The following is a 26,016-nucleotide window of genomic DNA, read 5'->3' as shown; positions in this document are numbered from 1 at the left end:
GCAGAGAATTTCCGAAAAAAGAAAAGGAAACGGCCTATAAAGACATTTATAAATAAATAAATTATCTATAAGATTTTTTAGTAATTTATTAATAAAGAAGCTTAAGATTTCTAGCTTTATTAATAATTATAATTAATATATAGGATATATAGACCTTGTAAATTAATTTAGGAAAATATATAAAACTTATAAACCTATTCTAAGGAATTAGTAGCCCTTATTTTACTAGCTAATTAATATAGTATATATTAATATATATAGGCTTTATTAGTTATATAGAATATAAGAATATCTACTTATATACTTGCAATTTAGAATCGAGCTTTATTATAATCTTTTAGGGTATTCTGAGAAGGCAAAGCTAGCGAGCTTATAAAGGAAGCTAGAGAGTAAGAGGCTATTCGGCCCTAAACTCTAGTATTTATACTATTAGGAAAAGCGTCTTAAAAGGGGCACTTGTACGTGGCATTTATATACTCTAAAGTATAAAAGAGTCTTAGGAAAAGGGGTAAATAGTATACCAAAACGCTTATAGGGTGGGGGTGTTTTTTGTAATATACCGCTCTATAAAGAGGGGAAGTACTGGTAGCGATTTCATTTAAATAATATAGCTTACTAATAAATTTGCATGCAAAGGTACATAATTATTATGCTCCGTATGCCAGGCGAGCCCCCCCTGTTCAGTGCAGGACTCCCCCTTGCTAGCGCCTGGCAATGTCTCAGCGGACGAAGGAATAAAGGGCTCCTTGGGGGCAGCTTACTGCGATTTATAAAGAGCTCTCTTGGGAAGAGGGGGGGCGGGGGGTTGGGGGATGCAGCTTCCTGCAGGGCAGCTCACTGCAATACATAAAGAGCACCCTATTAATAGTAAGTACGAGTCTAAGTATTAATTTTGGTGCAATTCTACGCCTATTTTAAGTAGCATGCGAGGTGGTTTTGCAATTGCGTGGTTTTGGTGGTTTGGTGCTCGAGTGTTTTGGATTTTGACCACTTACTGCCTAAAATCCTGCCCTACTTGATGCCGGTATAAAGAGAGAGAGAAAGTGCCTCTCAGTAGTCAGTACGTACGAGCAGGGTTCGGCCGACTACTACGTAGGCGTAAGCCCTAATGTTTGTTACACCGCCTTTGCAGGGGTTGCGCTGAAATGCCCTATAGCAAAGCGCTATAGCCGACTTTTGCTTAGCAGAACTCAAGGCGGCAGAGCAAACATTAGGGTCTGCACCTGCGTAGTGTCATTACTCTGCTTACCCGATAGTAAGCGTCCATTGGATCGGATTACAAAATACGGAAACTATTATTAAGGAGTAATTAGAAACTAGTTATATAGTAAACTTATCTAGAAAGTAGAAATACTTATATATATAGAAATTGCTATTTTACTATTAGTTAATAAATTAAATCTAATTAAAGCTTTTATATTAGTAAAATAGCTATTAAGGGATTCGCTTATATTAATAGTTAAAACTCTATATAAGAATTTAAGATATAAGAATAACTAAGCTAATAAGAATTTACCTTATATTCTTATAAAGATATTAGTAATCTCTAGGGTCGGGCCCCTTGCTAGGGCTTACCACAACAGGCTTCATCTGCTCTTTCTAACTAGCTACCTCCCTAACAAGTTCAGATGTAACGTCTGATATGAGGTATTAAGCTACAAGTCTCAACTCAAGCAGGAAAGATATAAAATCCATCGACCGCTCACTCCATGGTAGAAGCATTCCTCAAAGCTCTTAGGTTATTGACATCAATAAAGGTACTTTGTGCCTTCTCACGTTTACTGTCCCTGACACGATATCATCTACCACCTCTCCGTGCACTTTCGCCACGCCGTCGCGATGTTCATCAATAAACTCACGCTTGCGGCTGTCTTAGCCGCCTCCTTCGCCGCAGCAGACTTCCATTTGATGACGGAGTTAAACGTGTATATCACTTGTCCATCGGACGATTACCACTCAGATTGCTGGTGTTATGGTAAGAATCGTGGCGAAATGGCAGGCATCGGCAACGCACCTAGCTATACTGTACACATGCAGGACGTCTGCGGATATGGCGACATCTATATGCCATGGAATCAAGAGTCAAACGAGTTGACTATTTATGATGCCGGTAACAATTATATTGGATATTGCTAGTGAGTTTACTTCTTTTCAGGTTCACACGGAGTCCACAGCTAATGGGTCCAAGTTATAACTACTTTTATGTTGATAATTGCGTCCTTCCTGGCCTTGGAGGCCAATGGGCCGTTTTTGATGCGTACACGTGTATCACATTTCTCTGTGACGGCGTTACAGGCAAGCGGGATGTGCAAAATAACACTGTTACTATTAAGATGCCTCGAGAAGTGGAAGTGGAAGAGAGAGATGGAGCTTCCGGCACTCCACCTACCATGAATACTACTTCGAACGGTCTTCCTCAAGCGGTCTCCGTTTCCGAGGAGTGAGTAGTGTGGCTTGCCCCATGGAAGACATAGATAGACAACACTTGAGAGATCTATTGACTAGGGGACATGAAAACAGGGTGCCCAGTTGCTACCAGGTGTCGCCACCTGGCAACAGGATTGATCAGCTAGTATATTAAACCCTCCACTAGCTACAAACCTTCTAGCTTAGCAAGACAATCATTACCCACATCAAGATCGCATTGATGTGTTTTTTAATTGTGTGCTGCTGATAAGAGCAAGGGATGTCTAACGGTACTATTCTCATGGCGACACGCCTCTGGTTGTTAAGATCCTATCCATAATTCCTGAATCAAGTCGGTCCTGACTTGATTTAAATTATATGGGGGTACTGACTCGATTTAAAATTATACGAGGGGGTACAGGCCAAGTTATGTCCATTAGCGGTGCGGCGGGTTCGCGCTTAGGGCGGGTTGGCGAACCGTCAAACTCAACAGCCTTATAAACCCCCCTTAAGGATTGATATAACACTGATTGAGATATGCGACAACCTTTTAACTACCGCAGGATGCCCCTCCCCCGAGCAGGGGCCCGGCCGACGTCACCGTCGTGAGGTAAGGCACTCTCCATGCAATCGGCGGACTCAATCTTTTGTGCTATGGTGTGAAGAAATTGAGATGCCTGTTCTCTAACAAGACGGACGGCCTCTTGTCGGCGAAGACGGCCTAAACTCCTTCGGCTATTCGTTGTGCCCAGTACCTGAGTCATGCCAGCATCTAAGCTATTCCAGCACCTGAGTTTCCCAGCACTCTCAGCTATCCCAGAGGAATCCCCTATGTCTGCGGGAGGTGGGCTGACTAGCCTAGCCTTATACTACAGCTAGTCCTCAACCATCTCAAGATGATGCCCCCTTGCGGCCTCGGTACCCACGTCCATTTTCCATCGTTGGCGTACGTGATAGGGCACAACCGCATAGTATAGTACTGTGGCTGTAATGTTTGGTGTATCGTGAGGGTTAGAGATCCATTTTTGGCGCGTCGGCTAGGGCAGTATTTTAGGCGGTAAACGGCGAAAACACTCGAGAACTCGAGTACTCGAGTACTCGAGCACCAAAATCATGGAATTCAAAGCCACGAATCGCATGGTGCTTAAAATTAGGCTTGGAATTGCACTAAAGTTATACTGAGACTCGCACTTACTATTAATAGGAGCTCTTTATATATTGCAGTAAGCTGTGCCCCAGGGAGCCTCTCCAGAAGCTGCCCCCCCCCAAGAGCTACCCTCCAGGAAGCTCTTTATATATTGTAGTAAGCTGCCTCCGAAAAGCCCTTTATATATTATAATAAGCTATTTCTATAGAGCTCTTTATATATTATAGTAAGCTGTTTTCCAGGAAGCTTCTTCTAGAAAGCTGCCCCCTAAGAAGCTTTTTATATATTATAGTAAGCTATTTCCCAAAAAGCTCTTTATATATTACTATAAGCTATTCCTAGAAAGCTCTTTATATACGATATATAAAGAGCTTTCTGAGTACAAGACAGGCGAGAAAGTAGGGAGGCTCCCAGATAGCTTTCTGAGAGGCAGCTTGCTAAGCAAAAGCTAAACTACCTCAGGTAACTAAAGTATAGAGCCTCATTTATTTTCTTGAGGTATATCTCACTAAATTTATATTATTTTCCTTCTATATCTTTTCTCTAGGAGGGTAGTTTATTATAATATATAAAGAGCTTCTCAGGAAAGCAGCTTCTGGTAATAGCTTCTTATAATATATAAAGAGCTCTCTGGGGGGAACCTTCTTGGGGGGCAGCTTCCTGTGGGGCAGCTTACTATAATACGTAAAGAGCTCCCTGGGAGCAGCTCCTTGGGAATAGCTTATTGCGATAAGTAAAGAGCTCCCTAAGAAGAGAGGCAGCTCTTAAGGGGGGAGGGCAGGGGGACGGGGGGCAACTTCTGGGGAGGCCGCTTTCTGGGAGGGGGCAGCTCACTGCGATACGTAAAGAGCTCCCTATTAATAGTAATTAAGTAGAGTCTCAGTATAATTTTAGTGCAATTCCAAGCCTAATTTTAAGTACCATGCGATTCTAGCCTTTAAGTTCCATGGATTCTTTGAATTCCATGATTTTAGTGTTCTGGTGCTCGAGGGTTTTGACCCTTTACCGCCTAAAATCCTGCCCTATCGGCCCGCCATCCGTAAGCCAGGTGGTGGGCAATGGCTTATGGTGATCCAACCCTCGTAAATAACGGCGATTAGAGATCACCAATTTCAAATAATGGCTTACCGCAAGAGAGGCTTTCTTCCACCATCATTCACGAATCCTTTCTTAAAACCCCCCCCCTCATTGAGTTCTGCATGATCAACGGAGTGAGGAGCATACAGAAATTGAATCCGAGCAAGGAGGGGCCCCAACAAGCTAGTGAAGTGTTCTTCGATCATCCCAAGTCTCGTGGAAAGATGAATTCAACTAAGGCAGGAGGTACCAACCCCGCCCCAAAACATGGAAAGCGCATCATTACCGGAACTCGAAAAGGCCAGAATGGTGTCGCTCAACAAGCGTACCGTAGGTAATTGCTTGACACCAACACGGACAGGTCAGAGACAAAAAGAGAGACTCTTGCGTGGGCACAGCCCCGGCCATGGCTTACTACGGAAGTGTCACAAACTCAGGCTTTGCCAGTCCCTTGGCACATATCCAGTGTGTCAAAAAATAATCAAGGCTAATTAATTAGAATTAATTAGAATTGATTATAATTAAGTATGATTTGATTAGCTTGATTTTTATTATAATTAATTATAATTAACTATAATCATCACGTGATAATATAAAAGTATACTTTCTTAGGCATTTTTAAAAATTATTAAATAACTAGTAGCTATATTAATAAGATATAAATAAAATCTATAATATATATATAAGAGTATAAAATTAGTCTAAATTTAAAATAATAAACTAGTTTTTGTTACGTGATACCAGTTACATAGTGCTATTGCACGTGACTTAGTATGTAGCCAGTACTTCCTTAGCCTGGCAAATAGCTCAATTCAAGCTCTTTACTACTACTATAATATTACTTTATCTTAATAGTTTTCTTCTTTAGAAATCTCTTTCTCTTTTCCCTTCTTATTTTCTTATTTTCTTATTTCTTCTTCTTTAATTACTATAAGGGTTTATTTATAGCTCCTTTATTAGTGGCAAGGAATCACTGGAAATCAAGGAGGTTCTAGCGCCTTTGGCTTCGCTTACTAATTAGCGCTAGGCCTGGTTCAGTAAAGAGCGCCTTTAGTAATACCGAATACGGCTAGCCCAGACCTTATTTTAGCCTTATCTCGGCTTCCGAAGCTCTGGAGTCATATATATAATCACGTGATAAATCTAATTAATTATCTTTGATTATCTTTGATTATAATTAAGTATGATTTGATTAGCTTGATTTTGACTTGATTTGATTTGAGTAGGGGGGTCTAATCAAATCAAACCTAATCATTTGACACACTGCACATATCTCGACGCTGGTGAAAGTTTGAGCTTGCATGCGGTTGGACCGGGAACACTCGAGCAGACCCAGTCATTGAGTAATCTGGACCTCCCTTCTTATGAGAACATCTTCCCACGAGACATATCTCTGGTCTTGTTACACCCTGGTTCCGAGGTGCAAGATTTGGTCCTGAGTCATGGCTTTAGTAGTGATGGGCTATTGTTTCCCGGGGTGGTTTCGACCGCAGCCTTCCCCAACATGGACTCGAGTACGCTGGATGACTCTACAAATAGCTACGAAATCCTGTCCCAAAACCAAAATATGGTTCGTCACATGGGGGAAAATACTTGTTCAACAAGTCAAGATTTCAGTGTGGATTTCGGTCACGCTCAGAACCACAGCGTAACCACTTCCATTGCATCAAAGTCTGAAGGTTTTGCGGATTTCCTATTACCAAGCTACTATTATTCACAGCGCGAGCCACAAAATCAGACATCTAGTAGTTTTGAAGACACTTAGGCCACTCAGGACGTCCTCAACATCCCAAAGGATGCAGCTTTGAATCAGATTCTAGGAGTCGACGTCATAATTTCAGTTGTATCGAATTTCAATGTTTCATGAATTCGGCTCAATTTAAGCCAAGCATTTGGTCTTCCTCCGCTCCTAGATCCATACTCAAACTCCATTGACCATGCCCAAACAACAACAGTCTTACCATACCTCCACAACGCTCGCTGCATTTGCCTCAGCATTCAAGATCTGCTTGCCATGAGATCGCCCTTCTACCTCACTGACACAACAATAGATGATGATGCTGCACCCCTCCTCGTGGCAGCACGTAAGCCTTGGATTCCTGCTCAGCTACAACAAACGCCGCCCCAGATTTTATTTCCGCATTATCCTTATCTTGGCCTTCTACCCTTTCCCGCGTTGCGAGTACGAGCAATCACGCTTGCGTCTTTGTTTAATCCGATGGAACTGAAAAGGGATATTTTTCGAGAAGGCTTGGCATACTATCGGGGAACTCGAAGTAGGGAACCTTTGGGGAGTAAACAGCCATGTGATATAAGGAGCTGCGAAGTTAAGCCGTGGTTTTTGAAGAAGTGGATGTTGCTGATGGATTCCTCTGCCATGGATGGAAGCAAAGCAATATATGATATGAGTATTTTGGGTGGGGTTTGAGGATTTTTTCGCTTTGATATATGAGTTATTGAGTTCATTATCCCTTACTTTTATTTCACAGCCTATCTGCTATTCTTAGAGATCTCTCGTCCAACTCTCAACGGCCACTCTCATTTCAATCAAAGTAATTAAACATTTGGACACAAAACTCTACCTCCATTTTAATAAGAATTCTAGAAATGAATTCCGAAGGTGTCAAAACCATGCTTTTATTCAAAAGTCCCACCTTCTTTAGATGTTGAAAAGCTAGTATCTTGAGATGTTCCGCGTGAGTGAGCGAGATGATACTTGAGACCTGGATCGGAAATTTATTCTGAGCAGCGACTTGGTTTATGCAGTAAAACGTAATACCCAAGGTAGGGGGGTTTAATTAGTAGAATTCAAGGCGTATGCCCTGTGGCATATGACGAATATCAAAATAACATAACCTGTCGTGACGGATTTTTCGCTCCTTTCAAACACCCCAGAGCGGTACATTGCCTCAACTCCATCTACTCATTGATAATAGAACCCATTGAACCAAATATCCAATCCTTACTCAATCCTTCCATTCCACCATGGGAGCTCAGACTGCCCAATCAGAGGGGCCACTTCCGTCCCCATCCGTCTCAGCGTTGGAGAGCCATCATGTGACCAAGGCGGCCACTGGAATTCTTCACTGCCTATTCGAGATTGCTCAAGCTCCGGCTGTGGAGGTTGCAAGGAGAGAGCATGCTTGATCTCACATGCTAGCTCCTGTGTCTTCTCGCCCAAAGCTTGCAAGGTCCGATACATGGTGTGATTGTACTGCGTACATTCTTCAAGCTGGTTACGAAAGTACTCGAGCTGCTTCTTGGAGCGTTGGCGGTGCGCCATTTGCGAGATTCGATTTTGCTCACGTCGTTTTTTCTTCGCATCCATTGATTTTCTCGAATCACGCCTTCGAGAGTTGTGGTTCAGATTATTTGCTTCGATATGCTGCTCGGTTTCAGCACGTGGTGTGCTGGACTCACTTAGAGATTCGTCCAGAACCGGTATATTCCACGTTGAGATTTTGGGATCTTCGATCATGCTCATAAACTTGGAATTGTCTTGAGGACTTGGCTACTGGATATTAGCAATGCCAGACAAAATATGAAGCCTACAAACCTGATCCAGACCGAATGGTACTGAGTGTACACCTTGAATGTACCAAGCCGGTTCCCAAAAGAAATCTTGCGTGTGTTCCAACATCTTGGGGTTGAAGGTCCTCCGCCTATCTTTGCAGCTTCATAATCATTTTTGTTTCCCTTTTTTGAGATCAAGTGGCAAGAGGTTGAGAGGTGCAGAGGTATCTATCTGCAATGTAATCTTATCTTATCACATGACCCAACACACTGATGATACTCGGAAAAATCACCCGGCTCATCTTAACGACTGAGAAGGGTCATATTTTTCTCATGCATTGGGTCTAGATGTTACTGAGACGCGGAACTCGCCTGATTGGCTCAATGGGGGAACTACTGGAGTTGCAACAACGAAGAGGAGGGTACTTGATGTACAAAGAATCTTGTAATCAAGCCAAACACACAGCTCAGCGCTTTCTCCATGCGCGGCTGTTTGAATCCGTTCAAGGATGAAAATATTTGGGCGGGTCATTTGCCAACCGTTGTGCATAATACCCCTGAGACTGTAGCTATTGTGATTGGATACTTCTTGTCTTGTTTACCCAATGCGGCAAAGTCTCCTGCAGCGCCACCCAACTTCTTCATAATTGGACAGCGAAAGATTAGCTGCAGTCTGATTACATAGGAATCTTTCATGCCCACTTTCGATTTACAAACCTTGTATTCCTTTTGCGCCAAGTTTTCCCCCATGACGAAAGCAGTAAACTAGCTCTGGTGCCACTGTTGCCACAACTAAAGAAGTAAACAAGCAGTAGAAGCGAGATTGTGAATGGAACTCATGGGGGATTCTATCCCTATTCGTCCTAGACCTGTGCTCAAAGCTGGGCCCCACTGCCCACAGACCGAGTGGGCAGAAGAGGAAGATGATCGGGATCTCACTGGTAGGAATCAACAGTGTAATCAGCCATTTATGCATAACTAACATACTCGCTACGGAAGAACCGCGATTGGTATATACCGTCCCCTCTCGTACTAGAATGCCGGCATGGGCTGACAAACTGCCTTGCCCCAGGGATTTCAATTTGTCGCTGAGAATGGGCTTGCTCGACCAAAGGGGACGGCCCGGGAGCTCATCCGATCCAAGGCACGGCGAAAAAGGATTGAGCGATCTCAGAATGCTCTGGGAAGATGCGTGACTCGTCCACTAGCTGGTCAGACAGACTGGAATGGCGGCAGAGACCAAAAGCTGGGGATTCTCAATTTATTGGATCATGAGATTGAGATAGACCGCGGCCCAACGAGCAACTCCTACGACCCATTTAATGCATTGCCAGTGGACAAACGTGGCAATGCTCATTACATACTGAGTCAATGTACGTCGTGCTTTCTCGGCAAGAAAGACCCCCTTTCCCACTACAGCCCACCCCCGCGGCATTTGTGAAGATCTTCCGGCATATATGCCGTTGAGTTCAAGGTCCCCACGGCTTTGCATGTCTATATCTTACCATCCACGTGATTCTCACTAACAATTGAGCAGACAATGAAATCTTCCTCCCTAATATGCCACCATATTACTCCGCGGTCCAGTCCTTTACAAGGGAGGACACTCTTCACTTCACAATGTCAGATCCAGCAGTTCTACATGCAGTTCTAGGTCAGATTGTAAGTTCAGCGAAGTTTGCTACGCCGCCAAGGGCATGGCCCCTCGGTTTGTTGGGTCCACTAAATGCGGCTTTTACCAATCCACCACCCCAGCCCCAGCCGACTCGTTTCATGAGATACTAATTTGCCCACTTTCCTAGGCCATTAATTTGGGAATGTTCGCAGGGGGAAAGTCAAGTTCTGACTCGACGTATCACCTTAGCCAAGCAATCACTTTACTAAATAAAAGAATCTCAAATTGTAATCATAATGATATTTCGAATGCAACGATATTCGCTGTTGGTTCTCTAGCGAATTTGCAGGTAACCCGCCCCACTCTCTGAGGATGCTACCCATCCGTATTTCAGATAAAGTTCCGAATTATTGACGGGGTTTTAGATCACGACCGGATGCCTCAATAGTCTTAAGATCCACCTTGATGGCCTCGAGGCTTTGGTCAAGCGCAGGGGTGGTATTCACGCTCTGGTCGACCACCCCCTCATCTTGAAATTTACATGTTGGTAAGTCAGCTCTTTACACATGTCAAGTTTGTTTCCCTGCTCTAATTACCTATAACTAGGGTTGATAATATGTGTTCTATTACACTGGGATCCAAACCCCGGTTTGAGCTAGTCACTGCAACTCCATATCAGGAACCCTTGTATCCGGATTTTTACAGTACCACAGCTTTAAGATATAAGACCAAGCTGTCTAACCTCACAAACATGGAGGATCTCAGCCAAAAAACTATTGAGGCATACTATCTTCTACGATATTTGGTTGACGAGAAAGACAAATTATACTGGATCCCGCCTCCGCCAGGAACTAGAATTACAAAAGAAGACTTTCAGCTGGGTACTGATCAACTCATGCGCCGACTTACTAACATAGTCCAATACGAAGTTCCAGATTCCTCGAAGCCGAATGCTCTGATTTACGGGTTGTTTGGGAACGCAGCACTGACACATTCTGTTGTGTTTGTTTGCAAACCCAGTCGAGTCGGCTCCCCAGTCCAACTGTCCGTGGAACGGATACGGGCAAGTTTAGAAGTGATCAATATACCAGCTTTTCAGATCGCATATCCAGAAATGATGCTTTGGATCATCATGGTAGGGGGATTAGCAAGCATTACGACTGTCCACCAGGATTTTTTTATCAAAATTCTTGCGGACGCATGTCTTGCTGTTGGGATTAATAATCCAACTGAAGAACTGCCTGTTTTCTTAGCGGACTTCTTGTGGAGTGTCTTCTATATAAATCCTGCGGCTAAAGGGTTCTGGGGTGACGTTGCCGCTGTACAGGCACAAGCTACCGGGGGTGAGAGAAGTTCGAGTGAGTGAGGGGGGATTGAAACAAGTTGGATTTGCATCATTTCATGGATGGTGATCTTGGATCGTCTTTTGGAATAAAAGGTAGATCGATAAAAGTGGGTAAGGTCTTGGGCATTGAGAGATTTTCAACGGCAGTTTAAGGGGGGGGGGCTCCATCAAGCTTTCCTGGTCAACGACCGAGATAGAGTTGCTGCAATTAATAGTCGGACTTGACGTCGCGCTAAAGGGCCCCTTTAGCGCGACATCAAGTCCGACTATTAACATATAAAAAAGCTTTGCCTAGTATAGCTAGCTCCTCACGTGCAGATCACGTGCGTACTACTCAAAGTATTCATGAATATTCATGAATACCTTGATTAAAATATGAATAGAATATAAGTAGTGGGTAAATTTTGATGAATAGAAGGCCACTACTCTATTCTATTCTATTCATTTGACACACTGGAGCTAAGTGGCTTTTCTGCTAACACTTAAACCTAGCTTACCGCATATCGTATTGTAATTAATATTACATGAATTACGTCAGGGTCTCGCTTTTCTCTGCCAAAACAAGCGGCCGGGTTTAACAGTATTTTCGACTAAATTTAATTAATTGCGGTCGCATTGCTTAAGCAACGCAGCCATTTTTAAGCGAGGCGAAAAGGGAGGTTTTCGGAATGCAATCAGTGATACAGCCCCGAATAAGGAAAGCCAAATATCAAAGGAATTACGATATCGCTCCTGAGCTTTCCTCTATAGCAGGTTCATTTTCGGAGGCACCACTAGTCTTCGTCGTCAATTTCCCCAATCACAAAGGCCGGCTGCTTCTGCCTCTCGAGAACGTTCAAGCTCTCGCTGATCTTCCCGAGATTGTCAATATTGAAACTAACAACCAGGATCAAGGCGTCAAAGTTCTTCTTATCGTTTATCGCCCACCATGTCTTCTTCATCACGAACATCACTTTCTGCCGGCGGCGCTGGATAATGTGACAGGTATCAATGATTTGGTTGAGCGCTTCCCGAAGAAACTCAACGAGAGGCTGGAAGACGTGCGCCGTTCAACGCCAACGGATGGCGACGTGCTAGGCTGGGGGTTTCATGTCATTGAAGGGCTGAACGTCGCTTTGGTATCCCTATTGAATCTTTTGGTACTTCTTTTCAGCGGTGGTATTTCTGTTTAGTATTCAATTTGGAGGAAGGATGTTTCGAGTGCGTTGCAGTTGGAGCTTATATTGTAACCGTTTGGGTGGCGTTCGTTACCGCATTGTATTTCTAGTGGCGAAGGGAGTGAGACTAAACGCAATTCAGGACAATCACCTTCCCCGTCCAAAAGCACCCTGAATATCTGGCCTTGGAGTAACGGCAAGGCGTGTGACTGCTCTGATAGCCTTCGGACCAAGCTCCGCTATTCCGTCACCGTCCTCTGCGTTTCCCTGGTGACAAAAGGTACGGCGCTACAGAGATATGATCATTAGTAAAGATTAAATGAAAGTTTTTAAGAGCGGCGGCTTACAATATCACGCTTCCAAGCATTCAGCGTCTCGCTCAGGCTGTGTCGGTAATCCAATGCCCCTTCCTGGCCGTCTCGCACGGCCAAGTACTGCTCAAAAAGATTCCACTCGTCATTATCGTCGGGGCCATCGCTCTCAAACGGAGCAAGAGTGGTTCGGAAAATATCATAATCAAAGTCGCTCAGGTCCGCAATAGCTCGCGGTACAAATTTGGAAGATCCAGCGTTTGCTAGCAGGTCATCGAATGAATCGGGTTCCAAGGTCTCCGGCGTGCCGGCACGAGCATCTCGATGACCGATCAGGGATATGACCGTTTTCTTCCACTCAAGCAATAATCTTTCGGCCCCGGCATCCATGAGGAAGTTTCCATCTAGTATGCTGGTGGCTTTGAGATTCCTAACCTGCCAGGTGTCTCGCGTAACTGGTTGGACGCGGTCCACAAATGCCAGCTGTGAGAAATCTGCGATCGTTTCGAAGCAGGAGATATGGTAGTAATCTATCATCAGACGGTTAGACAAGCGCGAGTTTACGGACTAATTATGGAATGAAGTTGTGCGTGCTGGTATAGTTAATATCAAGTACCTGTGCTGTCTCGGCCGTAGTAGCTGTGCTGCCCTGGAATTACTGCAATCCTATACTCTCCCGGCATGATCTTTTCGGGGCATGGGAGTCGGCACTTTGCACCTCCAGAAGAGGGAGGAGCGGACTCTACCCAAAAGATGGCGCCAGGCGACCACTGTCTTGAAGGGGTGTCTTCATTGGAAGTCTCTTCGTGACCGATGTGGCGGCGGAGGGACTTCGCAGCCTTAACGACGTGTTCGTCTTCTCTGGGTTCGGAGACCCTTGGGGAGGATGGCTGGCTCAGGGAAAGATCCATTGCTGGAGAGAGGATGGGTTGGGGTGTAAGGAGTTGAAGCAGAATGAGTACAATAGCTGGCTGATTCAATGGCGCAAGGAGTGGAGAATGGTGAAGACAAAGCACGAGGAAGAGTCAGGAGTAGATCTCTGCTGCCTAGAACTTTCGAGTGATCGGCGTGGCAATTGTTGGTTGTGTGAAACACCACTGGGTGTGCGGCGGTTAAGGTGTCCGCCTCGTTCGTATTCACATGACGACGATTGATAATCCACAACAAATGTCAAATCCAACAAAATTCTGTAACCTGCGGGGTTCGGAATTCCTCAAAATAGATCGGACTATATTACCGAGCCTTTGCCAAAGATCTATATTAAACGTAGCAGCACGTTCCTTCGGGCCCCTGGTCGTGAATATGGGAGGGTAAGAGTACAAAGCGAGCTTGTCTTGGGGTCTCTTATCTTGGAGGATGGTTTGGTCGACGGAAACCTGTTAAACGCATGTCTCAACAAGGCCTTTGCATGTGGAGATAGTAGTAATACCGTCCAAATATTATACTACTTTGGATTTGTATTAAGGGGATAGAATGAGAGGCTTAGCCTGTTCTATACTCTTAATGTAATGAGCAGGTAGTTCCACCAGGTATACGGACGGCTATATTATATTCGAGTCCCTTACCACGATTGTCTTACTTGCCTCGCTGGCGGATCAAGTCTGGACAGTCACGAGAGCTACGAGGCCTTAGTGCCTCGTTATTTCAGAAGAAACCATGGTCTTTCCTTTGTATATTATATTAGAGATTTAGGCTCTGCATTCTATGACTAAATCAGTGTGGGCTCCGATAAATTATCGATCGGGATTATCGATTAGTAATCATTATCGGCTAATCGATCGATAAACGATTAATATCGATAATTATCATTGATAAAAGTGGGCCCCAGCTATTAAGCGAGCCCTATTTCATAAACATCTCGCTTTCTAGTTCAATTATAAACCGATTAGTATGAAGATTAGTATAAAAGTAGACTATTATTACTATACTATTATATTTCTATTTAATAGTCTATTATAATATAGATAATATAATTATTGCTAATACTATCGATGCAATGGGGCTCGCTTAATAGCTGGGCCCACTTTTATCAATAATTCCATTAATAAAAGTGGGCCCAGCCAGCCATTAAGCGAGCCCATCGATAATTCCATCGATAATAGTGGGTCCCAGGGCCTTGGCAATACTACAGGGCCACTGCAGGGCTACTACAGGGCCAATACGCTATATTTACAGGCCTTAGACCGCCTTTATAGTACTAAATCTATTAATAATAGTGGGTCCAGGGCCTTGGTAGTACTACAGGGCTACTACAGGGCTAATGCACTATATTTATAGGCCTTATACCGCCTTTACTAAATCGGAATTCTGCTATAGTAAAGAAAAGGTAGTATGAGGCCTATAAATATAGCGCATTGGCCCTGTAGTGGCCCTGTAGTGGCCCTGTAGTATTGCCAAGGCCTTAGTTCGATAATTATCGTAATCGATAGTCGATTATCGATTATCGAAAAATTAGCGCGATTATCTAATCGTCGCTTATCGAGCTTATCGGAGCCCACACTGGACTAAATCAATCAATCAATCAAAGGACGATGATGCTCAAGCCCCAGGGTTGAATCTGCCTTGCAGGACGCCTGCTCCGTTCGCGAACGAGGCTGAACACAGCACACCTTTTATCGCAACCTCAACCTTTTCAAGGAAAATATTGCACTCCATGGTCAAAGATGATACCTGGCCTGAAGAGGCCTTACCCCGACGAGGAAGGAGTATCCTCTGCACATCCTCCCACTTCTGTCAAGAGGAGGGAACTCGTCTCGACCTCCAAAGCCGTGGGAGCAAATCCTGCGTCGGTCGCCTCGTTACGGACGACAGAAAGCATCGACAGGCGCAATAGACACGATACCTATCGCGATGATATAACAGGAGCGCATGAACCCTCTCCAGTGCCTTGGCTCTCGTCTCCGAGCCCTGGTGATGCACTCGAGGTCCCCAGTTCGGCAGAAAGCACCTGGACACCCGCCACCTCCACTTCGAATACCGAAGGATTAGAAATTAGGAACGAAAGTAACGAAATAGAGATCTGTTTTGGCATGGTAGGTTTATGGAGTTCTCCTCTCAGTCGTAGCAGATGCTTACCTCAAGAATAGCTTGTAGATGGGCTCCTCTCTGTATGGAAAAGTTCTCCAATATCCAAAATTTCGAGTTCTAGGCTAGGAGCACCGACTTTGAAACCACGTTTCCGAGACAACGGCATAACTATCCTAGATCCGGCCATGCAAGAAATAGGGGTTTTGGACAAGAAGACTGCGAGTGGAATGGTCTCCCTCAAAAATACCGTATCATCAATGCAGTTTGAGATATATACAACCCCAGGGACGAAGCAGGTTCAAAGCCTGGATGGGACACTAGGAATACCACTTGAAATTCTCGTTTTCGGACGGAGAAGTTCTCTAGTACAAGTTGGGTCTCTCCTATCGCAGTCCAGCCTCTTTCTTCAAGAGCCGATGAATCGCCAACTTTCAGTATCCTACAAGAACCCACACGTCTTCTCATGGGATGAAGAGGAGGAGGATGATGCAAATTCTAGCTACCTGTTAGAGCCATCATCCGAGAGTCAAATAAACTTTACGGACAAAATTTACGATGTCCTGAATGGCCCAAGTGCCCCTCAATTGTCTTTTCACGTCACACAGGATCCAAGAATTAGGTCCATCCTCAAACAGTGAGTGACAACTTCCGGCTTTATATTAAATCATCTATAATTTCTGAATGTGTTAGGTATTTCTAAGAATTGCCTCGCTAACATTTCGCTCCTACACAGACACCAGTTAATAGCCTTGAAGTTCATGATTGCTCGAGAGGGGCTAATGGGGGCTGATCGGCTTACCCTATGGAAACCTGTAGACAGAAATGGAAGACGAGTGTAAGCACACTGAATAGTTAGGATGCTCTTCTAAACGACTACAGGTTCAAGAATGAGATTACACACTCCACCAAGATATTGAAGCCCTGTGAGTGCCGGGGAGGGATCTTGGCAGATGAGATGGGCATGGGGAAATCGCTTTCGCTACTTACCCTTATACTATATACTTTACACAGTCAAAGGTCAGGCAGCAAAGAGGATAGGCATCCTTTTGACTTGAAGGATGATATCTGGTCATCTGCAACACTGATCATTGCTCCAAAATCGAGTGGGTCTATAATACCATCCTTGGGGAGCGTTGAGTCTGATAAAACGGGATAGCAATCCAGGGCTGGGAGCAGCAAGTCAATAAGTGAATATACCGATAACCCGTTCTTTACTAGGATCAGGCTGATTGAAATCTAGGCACATGCAGATAGGTGCGCTCAAAGTCCATATCTACCATGGAAACGGACGGAGAATCACTCGCGAGCGGCTTAGTCAATTTGATATCGTACTTACAACATATGAAACTGCAGCCTCTGATGCTCCAACGTCCGGCATTCTTTCTAGAATATCATGGTTACGGATCGTCTTGGATGAAGGTACAAAAGTCAAGCATTCCTCTGCTGACCAACCCATATGCTAATTATATTCATAGCACATCAAATCAGGAACCGATCCACAAGAAACTTTCAAGAACTCACAAAATTGCGTGCAGAACGACGATGGTGCTTGACAGGAACACCAGTACAAAACAAATTGGGTGATCTCTTTTCCTTGACGCAATTCCTAGGATTCGAGCCCCTTGAAAACCACGCCAATGCTCGGAAATATATCCTGGAACCGTTAAGTAGGAAGGATTCTCAAGGTTTGGAGAATCTTCGTTTGGCACTGCAAGTAATATCGTTGAGAAGAACGAAGCAGTCATGCAGCAATCGACGAAGGATCGAAACGGTAGAGAAAGTTATCTTGAACGAGAGAGAAAGGTGTTGCTATATTGCTACTCGGGACGACGCAAAGAGATCATTGAGTTCGGCGCCGGGGAAGTCTCAGGGCCGTATACTTCTGCGAGCAATATCAACCCTCAGACAAATCTGCAGTTACGGCGGATCTATCATTGATGCTACACCAGATATTCAACCTACTCGCGAGCACAGCATCTGTGACAAATGTGGAGACTCGATCAATACTCAGAATGACTGTCAGCAATCATTTCATGGTGCTTGTGGTCACAATGTGTGTTATGAGTGTACACTGGACCAGAGCGGTGCCGAAGACACTGCTTTGAATGGCACGCCTTCAACCTGTTGGATTTGCCAAGAGCCTGTGATATCAGTCTTCGAGGACGTACGGCAATCGGGTGGCAACCAACTGAACAGTACACTGATGGACTGGCAGCCCGCGACAGCTCTAACCTCAACTAGTCATTCGTCCAAGATAGAGAAAGTTGTCATTAATTTGCAACAACTCGAGCAAGCTTCACTAGCAAATAGAATGGAGCCAATAAAAAGGTAAATGTCTGAACTAGTATTGAATCACAAACTAACTAAGACTCAGTCTCATATTCTCCCACTGGACTCGAACCCTAGACTGCTTAGAAGAAGCTCTGTCGTGCCAAGACATTCTCCACGTCCGCATCGACGGAAGACTCACCGTCGAGCAACGACGTACAGTTATTCACCAATTCAACACTGTCGCAGAAATCAGAATCTTACTCCTCTCCTATGGAAGTGGCTCCGTTGGGTATGTTGCCTCTTATCCTACATATCTCGACTGACTCTTTGAAGGCTGAATCTTGAAGCTGCAACTCACGTGCATCTTCTGGAACCGCATTGGAACCCAATGGTTGAGACACAGGCTGCAGCGCGGGTGGATCGACTAGACCAGATGAAGGATATTCATATATACCGATATATCGTGGAAGATTCGATAGAAGAGGTATGTCACCGGACCGACATCCCATCCCAAGGAAGGATTGAGCTAATGTAATTGAATAGAATATAAAAAAAGCACAAAGAGGAAAGTTGAAGGACGCAGAGTTATCTGTTTCGAGAATGGCTACAGGCGAAGACTCAAACACGGGCAGTAATTTCGTGGTAAGCTTACGAGCTCCCTGCGATACTTTGACATTACTAACCCGTCTCAGGAATTGAGAGATTTTCTCTGAGATATATTTGTTGGCTTTGAGTATAGAGTCTGTATAAAGAGTTTCGAAGATGCCTAAAACGGCGCATGTCTCTATGCACAGCAGTTTTGCCTCATTACTCACTAGCATAGAGAATATCGAACCACGTACGATCTTCTTCAAGCCCTTGTCTTAACTCAATGATGGACGCACTAATTCTGCTTGGGGCTTTCCACGAAACAGGTTTCGCAAGAGGTTTCCCCCCCCCCTCCCCCTCCCCGAAATTGGAACAGGGATATACTCTCGGCAGGGTTTTTCCTTGGCTCATCATCGTCAACAGGCCGATGAATGATATCTGACCTCATTCTGACATCTATTTCGTTCATCCTCTCTCTGTGCGTCTAATACGTTGTTAGTACCGTATTTGGAATTATCTGACAGCTTAACCTCACCTAATGTCTGCTTCCAGCTGCTTCAAGCCTCGCTTGGTCATCTGCCATGTGTCTTCGCTCTTCAAGCTCCTGCTTCTTTTCCCATGCTCTCCTCCTCTCATCTTCCTTCTATTAATGCCGTTTCAAGAAGACTGGTTTAATCTTTACTGGCGCTGGCTGGGAGGGGAAATACGCTTCCATATTCTCAAAATGGCTTTTATACCTTCTCCCTTAAATGGTGCAAGCCTGAAGAAATAAAGAAGATAGTTTTATTGCCTTATCGACAGCCGTCGCCGTAATTGGCATGGGCTGATCAGGCTTAGTTTCTTGTCTGTACGATGCAATGAGATGCCATTCTTGATATAGAAGGTGCCCCGTGAAGTGGCCTTGATCCGTGAAGTGGCTTTGATCCGTGAAGTGGCCTTGCCCAGGACTTTTCTTCGCTGGTTCGTGTCTTTATCTAAGCGCTGGACCCCTATTATATTCTTCCTCCACACCACGACCTCTTTGTATACTTCTAGTCCTCTGCGAATAGTCGCTATTACTCCTATAAGCACATTACGTTCGTTACCTCCATCTTTTACTCTAATAACTACCCATACTTTTAAAATCCGACTCTCCAACGAGTTCCCTTCCTTTAAACTCGATTTAGTCCCTAAAACACACCCGTAAATTCAAAATAATACACAAGATGAACTTCTCGATGCCTTAATGAAATACTCTTAAACCGACCTCCCCTCCGATTTCACCATTGCGAATACGGCGAGGCAACAGAAACTGTTAAGCGTTTCCTTTTCCGATGCACGAGATGGGAGGCACACCGAACGCAAATGCTAGCACAGACAGACACAAGGAGAGGCAACCTCTCCTTCTACCTGGGGGAAAGCTCCATCTGACCTAGAGACATGGACTCGCTGCTATTGCTGCTACTGGTGCTGCTACTGTTGCTGCTACTGGTGCTGGTGGTGCTGGTGGTGCTGGAGCTGGAGCTGGAGCTGGAGCTGGAGTATGAGTAGTATGAGTTGTATAAGTAGTATAAGTAGTTCTTTGATATACTGTTTAAAATTGGTCCTTGATAATGAAGAGATTCAATGCATAAGGACGGAGTTGCAAAACTATCGGATTTTCCTTACTAATGACGATACTGTTGGCCTCGTACCAATAGAGGCCTGTGAAGGCCCAACGCTCTCGGGGCAGACAGATTTCAAAGACTGTCTGCCCTGTAATATCAACGTAATATAAGGCGGTATAGGGAGGCATAAGCTTATCCTATATACTGTAATCTTTCCTCTCTAGCTATTACTTAATCAAGTATAGAATTCATGGTATTATTAAAGCATATTAGCCCTATATATAATCTGACTCTATAGGCTTCTATTTTAGAAATATATTTATATTTGGCAGTAAAAATAAGCTAGTAATATTAGAAGAATTATTATAATTATAAACTATCTACTCTTACTTATTATTATTAATTGGGCTAAACTATTACTAGTATTATTATATATTAATTTTCTATATTTTCTTCTTTCTAGTAATACTTTACTATTAATAATACTAATATAATTAATAATGGACTTTATTATAAAATTAAAACTATAATTGAAGCTATTTCTAAAGCCTATTAAATTACTTCTAAAACTAATTCTATTATCTTTAATTTAAATTCCGTATTTATATATTTCTAGAACTAGGCCTTTATTTAAAGATATATATTTATTATTTTATTATTAATTAATATTTAGACTTAATTCCCTTAAATTTATAATTCTAAAAAAAAACTTGCAATTTTAAAAAGATTAAAAATATATATTAATAAGATTATAAAATAAGCTTTTATATAAGTAAATAGAAAAGAAAGAGAAATAATTAAATATTTGAAATCTTATAATATATGATTTATATTTATTTATTTATTTATTTTAGTTCTATTTTAATTAGCTTTATATATATTTTATTATTTTAATTATTTTAAAACTATTTAAATTATAATAGCCTATAGAAATATAGTTAAATAGATAATATTAAAAGATATTTTATAATTTTACTAATTAGAAATAAGCTTATTTAATTTTTATTATTTTCCAAAATAAAGGCTTTTATATAATTATTAATAATTTATATATTTATAGCCCTAATAGCTTAAAGTAAAATCGAACTATTTAGATTATTATTTAAATAAATATAAAATACATTTATTAAAGCTATTATTTCATTTTTTAATATATTAATTAACTAGATATAACTTTTAATATAAATAATAAAAGAATATTTTTTAATAATATAATTGGAATTAATAATATTAGTTTAATATTTATTTATATATATTTCTTTTATATTAATAAATTAGCTTAATTCTTTTACTTTTATAAATAAATATAAATAATCTATTTATTAATAATTATTTTAGATTTATTATTTAATATAGTAATTTTACTATAAGCTTTATTACTATAATAACTAAATTTACTATATTATAAGCTATTAAAACTTATAAAGCTTTATAAAAAATAAAAATAAAAAAGCTTTTAATAATAAATTAAATTATTTATTTATAAATATCGGTTTACTAGTAATATATAGTACTATTATATAGGCGTGGAAATACTAGTTATATAAGATTAATAAAGTTATTATTTAGAAGTAAGAATTATAATATTATAGTATTAATATATAATCCCTAAATCTGCTAAGCCTAAAGAAGTCTAGTCTACTAGTCGAGTTACTAATAAGATGCGAGGTTATATAACTATATCCTATATCTTATATTTTATTACCTATATTCTATTACTTATATCGCGTATTTCGTATCTTATAACTATATATATAACTCCTAAAGAAATAGCTATACTAATACTAGAAACTCTCTAAAAACGCGAAAAATAGTATCTCTCTCTAATTATATATAAATTCCCTAATCCGGCCTAGTACTAGATTTCCCAAATACTCTATATATCTATATTACTTCTAAGGTTTTAGTTATATACTAAAGGCTATAGCCTTTTATATATAACTTCCCTTTCTATAATATTCTTTTATCTTATATATCTATTTCTTGTTCTATTTATACTTAACTTATTTCTCTATATCTAATTATATAATATTTGTATTAATTAAGTACTTAAAAGTATTTATTAGCTTCGATTTTATTATAGAATTTATAGAATTTAATTCTCTCTTAATTTATTTAACTTTTATAATCTCTTATTATTTATATATTTAGTAAAGATATATTATATTAATTATTAAATACTTTTCTCGAGTAGTTCTTAATTTAATAAGACATTTATATAATAACTTTAAATCCGTATAAACTACTAGTAATAGTTCTATTTCCAGTATTCTATTAATTATAGATTTAATTAAAGTACCTATATTAAAACCATAAGCTATATTATAGAGTTCTAAAGCTAGAATACTTCTAGTAATTCTCTTATATTTAGTAGAGAACTAATAAATAATATTAGTATATCTAGTTCTATTTATTAGAACTAGAATATATCTAATTTAAGAAAAAAGATTTCTATTATTTATAAATAAAGTATTTATAAAAATAATTAAATATAAGAACTTTTTTACTAGCTTTATAAATCTCAGTTCTCTAGTAATATTCTCAATTTGCTATTAAATATACTTATTAAATGCCTTTATATTAGTTTCTAAAAATTTAATAGTCTAAGTTATAATTAATAGATTATATAAAGTTTCTAATTAATAGACTAATATAATATATATTTCTCTAATATATTAGGTAATATATTAGTTTTTAATAAAAAGATTTTAATAAATAGTATTTTTATTATTTATAATAATAGTATTTTTTATAGAAATAATTTAAAGGTTTTTATACTAGTATTTCTATATAAAAATAATTCTAGTAGTATTTATATAAATAATATCTTTATTAAACTTGAGATTATAATTAATAATAAGGTATTTATACTTCTTAATCAAGAATTTAGCTTCTTAGAGCTTTAGTTACTCTGTTTTTATAAAATTATTATTTCTAATAAAGAGAGTATTATTAGTTTAAAGGCTAATAATTCCGAAGAATTACTTATTATAGAAGAGGTAAGGGTTATAAGTTAGTTATTCTATAGAAAGCTCGTTAATATAATAGAAATAGTAAGTCTTAAACTAGTAGTTTCTAGCTTCCGGTATACTATATAATAGTTTTATAACTTTTAAAACCGAATTATTATTTAGATTTAGCTTTCTAGTAAACTTATAAAATAAGTTAATATAAAAATTATAATTAAATAAGGTTATTAATTAGATATAAACTTATAAGATATTATATAAATATAACTTTATAGTATTTATTATTATAGTAGTAATACTAAGGATAATTTTCTGGCTAATATATTAAATAGTAAATAATTATATTAATACTATATATTTCTTACTATTATTATAAGCCTAAATAACTAGTTTTAATTTCTTAAACTCTTTCTTTATATTCTTATTTTTGATTTTATTAATAAATCGGAAATTAAAAATATATATTTCCTTTAGTACCTGAGATCTAGAAATAACCTTAAATATATTCTTTTCTAGAAAACTAGTAACTTTAACTTAATGAGAGTTCTTATATAGGTTATTATCTTATAGAAATACCGTAATATCCGGATTTTTATAAGAGTACTCTTTATTATACTTTAGTAAAATAACGGAAATAGTAAAAGAAATTATACTTATATTACTTTTAGCTTTATTATAGAATTTAGAAACAGATTCAGGTTTGGGGCTATTAGTAATAACCTTAATATCTTTTATATAAAAGGGCTTTATAGAAATTAAATAGAAAATAGTATTACTATATAATAAAGCTAGTATATAGTTCTCTCTATTAATAGCTACTAGCTTATATAGCCTATTCTAATTACTAAATTAACTAGTATTTCCTTTATATTATATAAAATTATTCAAATTTAAAAGAAGTTTATAGATATTAGTAATACTAGAACTATTTCGGGTATTTAGGATATTTATAATCTGGTATCTAGCTTAAAGCTTCCGAATTTCTATTATTATTTTCTTAAGTACTACTAATTACTATAATATAATTAGTAATAGGATATTATATTTAATTATTCGGGGTAAAATATTATAAACTAAAAGAATTAGGATAATACTATTAGATCTAGTAAAATTATTAATAGCTTTAAAAGCTATTTAAAGTATATTATTCTTATTAATTCTATTAATTTCGGCTATAATAATAAAATAAATATATTAAATTAGGCTATAGTAATATTCTATAATTCCGACGGAATTATAAGCTTTTATAGAAATAATTTTAATCTTGGTTTCTATAGTATTTATAAGCTAAATAAACTTCTTATTAGTAAACTACTTTCTGGTATTTACTATAATCTAATTAGAAGGGCCTAAATAGGTATTAATCTAATACTACTTTAGGGTATCCCAAATATATAATATACTAATATTTTAAATCTATTAGCTAGCTTAATATCTAGTATCTTTATTAATAATATAAAGTATAAGCTTATTAGAAATATAGGAAATATTAATAATAATAAAGTAATTAAAGCTAATATTATTTCTTAGATTAAATTTAAATTATTTTAGTAATTATTCGAATTTCTGGTATTACTTATAATACTTTATAAAATACTAAAGGGCTTCTATATTAATATTATAGCCTGCTTATTCTAGTATATTTTAAAACTTACTAATAAATAGATAACTAAAATAGTAATATAGATATTATAATTTGACTTTTATAAAAAAGTAAGAATTATAAATAAAGAATTCGGAAATAAAGCTTAATAAAATAATATTTTAAAATAGAAAAGAATATTTAAAATATTATATTATAAATATAAAATATATAATAAAAATAATAAGATAATTAGTAAGATTATTAAAATAAATTTCTAGGTTATCTATATTAGCTAAGCTAAATAAAAATAGAGTTTTTATAAATATAATATAGAATTATACTTACCTAATTAGTATTCTTACTATTATAGATCTAATAGAGAATATAAATCCAATACTAAACTAGATATTAATTTGACTTTTAGTAGTTTTATTAAGTTTAATACTATTATTAGTCTATTATAAAGCTTGAAATTAGTTAGAACTAGTAATTAAGAATCTAGAGGCTCTAGTATTAATTATAACTTTATAAAAATAATAAGTATTATATCTTAATATATTATTAATTATAAATATCTAGGCATCTTCTATTTATTTAGTAGGCTTTAGGATATAGTTTTCGCCTATTATCTAATATATAAGAAAAAGGGAAATAAGGTTATTTATAAGGTTATTAGTTATAGGAATAGTAAGAGCGGGAATTATAAAAGTGGCTAGAAAGTTCTTAATAGAAGTAAAATAGAAATTAAAATAATATTTCTTTCTTTTATCTATTTCTACTAATAAGGCTTTAAAAGTATTACCTACTAGTTTATTCTTATTATTCTTATTATTCTCTTTTTCTTTAAATTCAGTAATATACTATATATAAGTATTACTAAAGTATTTATTAAAATTATTAGTATTTTGGGATCTAAATTAGTAAATATTTCTATTCTTAAATTAAGTTTTCTTAGCTTCTTATTTCTCTAATATATGTTTCTATAAGTAGTATTTGAATCTCTTATATATAAAATATAACTTTAAAGTATAATTATTATAATTACGAGACTTAAAGTAGTTATTATAAGTTCCGAAATTATAGCTAGATCTATATTAATAATTTCCGAATAAATAGTAATTTAAAGAATTTTAAGAATAATATTATTAATTAGTAAAATAGGTTTTAGTAATAATTTATTACTTCTTCTTATAAGTAGTAATAGATAATTAGAGCTTATTAATAAGCTAGCCGAGATTATTAGAAAAGTTCGAGACTATATATTAATATACTAGTAAGCCTTAATAAAAGATAATAATTTTATTATATAGGAATTCAGTATTTTATAAGACAGAAATAAGGCTATACTATAATTTATATAGGTTATTAATTAGTATTTAGATAAGCTTAAATAATTTTTTTTTTTTAGGATTCTTTACT

The 26,016-nt window shown here is 38.5% G+C and overlaps 8 protein-coding genes across 8 annotated transcripts; 5 read left to right on the top strand and 3 right to left on the bottom strand.

Annotated features, from left to right (window-relative positions):
- The first annotated feature begins 1,695 nt into the window (after nucleotides 1-1,695).
- On the top strand, nucleotides 1,696-2,624 carry K444DRAFT_411390 (uncharacterized protein). The gene is made up of 2 exons (XM_024872613.1): nucleotides 1,696-2,135; nucleotides 2,189-2,624. Exons 1-2 carry the CDS (start codon nucleotides 1,840-1,842, stop codon nucleotides 2,442-2,444), a joined length of 552 nt encoding a protein of 183 aa, XP_024736313.1. The 5' UTR covers nucleotides 1,696-1,839; the 3' UTR covers nucleotides 2,445-2,624.
- A 3,903-nt stretch (nucleotides 2,625-6,527) lies between these two features.
- On the top strand, nucleotides 6,528-7,058 carry K444DRAFT_530193 (uncharacterized protein; the record flags this gene model as incomplete). The annotated part of the gene is made up of 1 exon (XM_024874881.1): nucleotides 6,528-7,058. A coding segment is annotated over one exon (531 nt), but the record flags the coding sequence as incomplete, so codon positions are not given.
- Nucleotides 7,059-7,422: 364 nt separating this feature from the next.
- Nucleotides 7,423-8,893, bottom strand: K444DRAFT_663829 (uncharacterized protein; the record flags this gene model as incomplete). The annotated part of the gene is made up of 6 exons (XM_024886885.1): nucleotides 7,423-8,141; nucleotides 8,187-8,296; nucleotides 8,415-8,453; nucleotides 8,608-8,632; nucleotides 8,684-8,809; nucleotides 8,861-8,893. The coding sequence occupies 6 exons, from the start codon at nucleotides 8,891-8,893 to the stop codon at nucleotides 7,593-7,595; spliced, it is 882 nt and encodes a 293-aa protein (XP_024736311.1). The 3' UTR covers nucleotides 7,423-7,592.
- A 546-nt stretch (nucleotides 8,894-9,439) lies between these two features.
- K444DRAFT_411365 (uncharacterized protein) lies at nucleotides 9,440-11,141 on the top strand. The gene is made up of 5 exons (XM_024872612.1): nucleotides 9,440-9,516; nucleotides 9,681-9,805; nucleotides 9,946-10,107; nucleotides 10,184-10,305; nucleotides 10,365-11,141. Exons 2-5 carry the CDS (start codon nucleotides 9,704-9,706, stop codon nucleotides 11,122-11,124), a joined length of 1,146 nt encoding a protein of 381 aa, XP_024736310.1. The 5' UTR covers nucleotides 9,440-9,516; nucleotides 9,681-9,703; the 3' UTR covers nucleotides 11,125-11,141.
- A 516-nt stretch (nucleotides 11,142-11,657) lies between these two features.
- K444DRAFT_723832 (uncharacterized protein) lies at nucleotides 11,658-12,367 on the top strand. The gene has a single exon (XM_024888599.1). The coding sequence runs from the start codon at nucleotides 11,772-11,774 to the stop codon at nucleotides 12,273-12,275; it is 504 nt and encodes a 167-aa protein (XP_024736309.1). The 5' UTR covers nucleotides 11,658-11,771; the 3' UTR covers nucleotides 12,276-12,367.
- Nucleotides 12,368-12,407: 40 nt separating this feature from the next.
- K444DRAFT_630188 (uncharacterized protein) lies at nucleotides 12,408-13,482 on the bottom strand (the record flags this gene model as incomplete). Its single annotated transcript, XM_024883166.1, has 3 exons — nucleotides 12,408-12,548; nucleotides 12,608-13,101; nucleotides 13,188-13,482. 3 exons carry the CDS (start codon nucleotides 13,480-13,482, stop codon nucleotides 12,408-12,410), a joined length of 930 nt encoding a protein of 309 aa, XP_024736308.1.
- Nucleotides 13,483-15,100: 1,618 nt separating this feature from the next.
- K444DRAFT_411279 (uncharacterized protein) lies at nucleotides 15,101-18,021 on the top strand. Its single transcript, XM_024872611.1, has 9 exons — nucleotides 15,101-15,603; nucleotides 15,658-16,232; nucleotides 16,332-16,433; nucleotides 16,478-16,701; nucleotides 16,755-16,785; nucleotides 16,839-17,017; nucleotides 17,074-17,793; nucleotides 17,840-17,926; nucleotides 17,973-18,021. The coding sequence occupies exons 1-8, from the start codon at nucleotides 15,235-15,237 to the stop codon at nucleotides 17,854-17,856; spliced, it is 2,217 nt and encodes a 738-aa protein (XP_024736307.1). The 5' UTR covers nucleotides 15,101-15,234; the 3' UTR covers nucleotides 17,857-17,926; nucleotides 17,973-18,021.
- Nucleotides 18,022-19,732: 1,711 nt separating this feature from the next.
- K444DRAFT_723814 (uncharacterized protein) lies at nucleotides 19,733-20,019 on the bottom strand (the record flags this gene model as incomplete). Its single annotated transcript, XM_024888598.1, has 1 exon — nucleotides 19,733-20,019. A coding segment is annotated over one exon (177 nt), but the record flags the coding sequence as incomplete, so codon positions are not given.
- Nucleotides 20,020-26,016: the final 5,997 nt, after the last annotated feature.

Source organism: Hyaloscypha bicolor, assembly GCF_002865645.1.
Source record: "Hyaloscypha bicolor E unplaced genomic scaffold K444scaffold_86, whole genome shotgun sequence".
NCBI classification, from domain to species: domain Eukaryota; kingdom Fungi; phylum Ascomycota; class Leotiomycetes; order Helotiales; family Hyaloscyphaceae; genus Hyaloscypha; species Hyaloscypha bicolor.
Note: the sequence above shows the minus strand (reverse complement) of the source record. Positions and strands in the feature narration are given on the sequence as shown.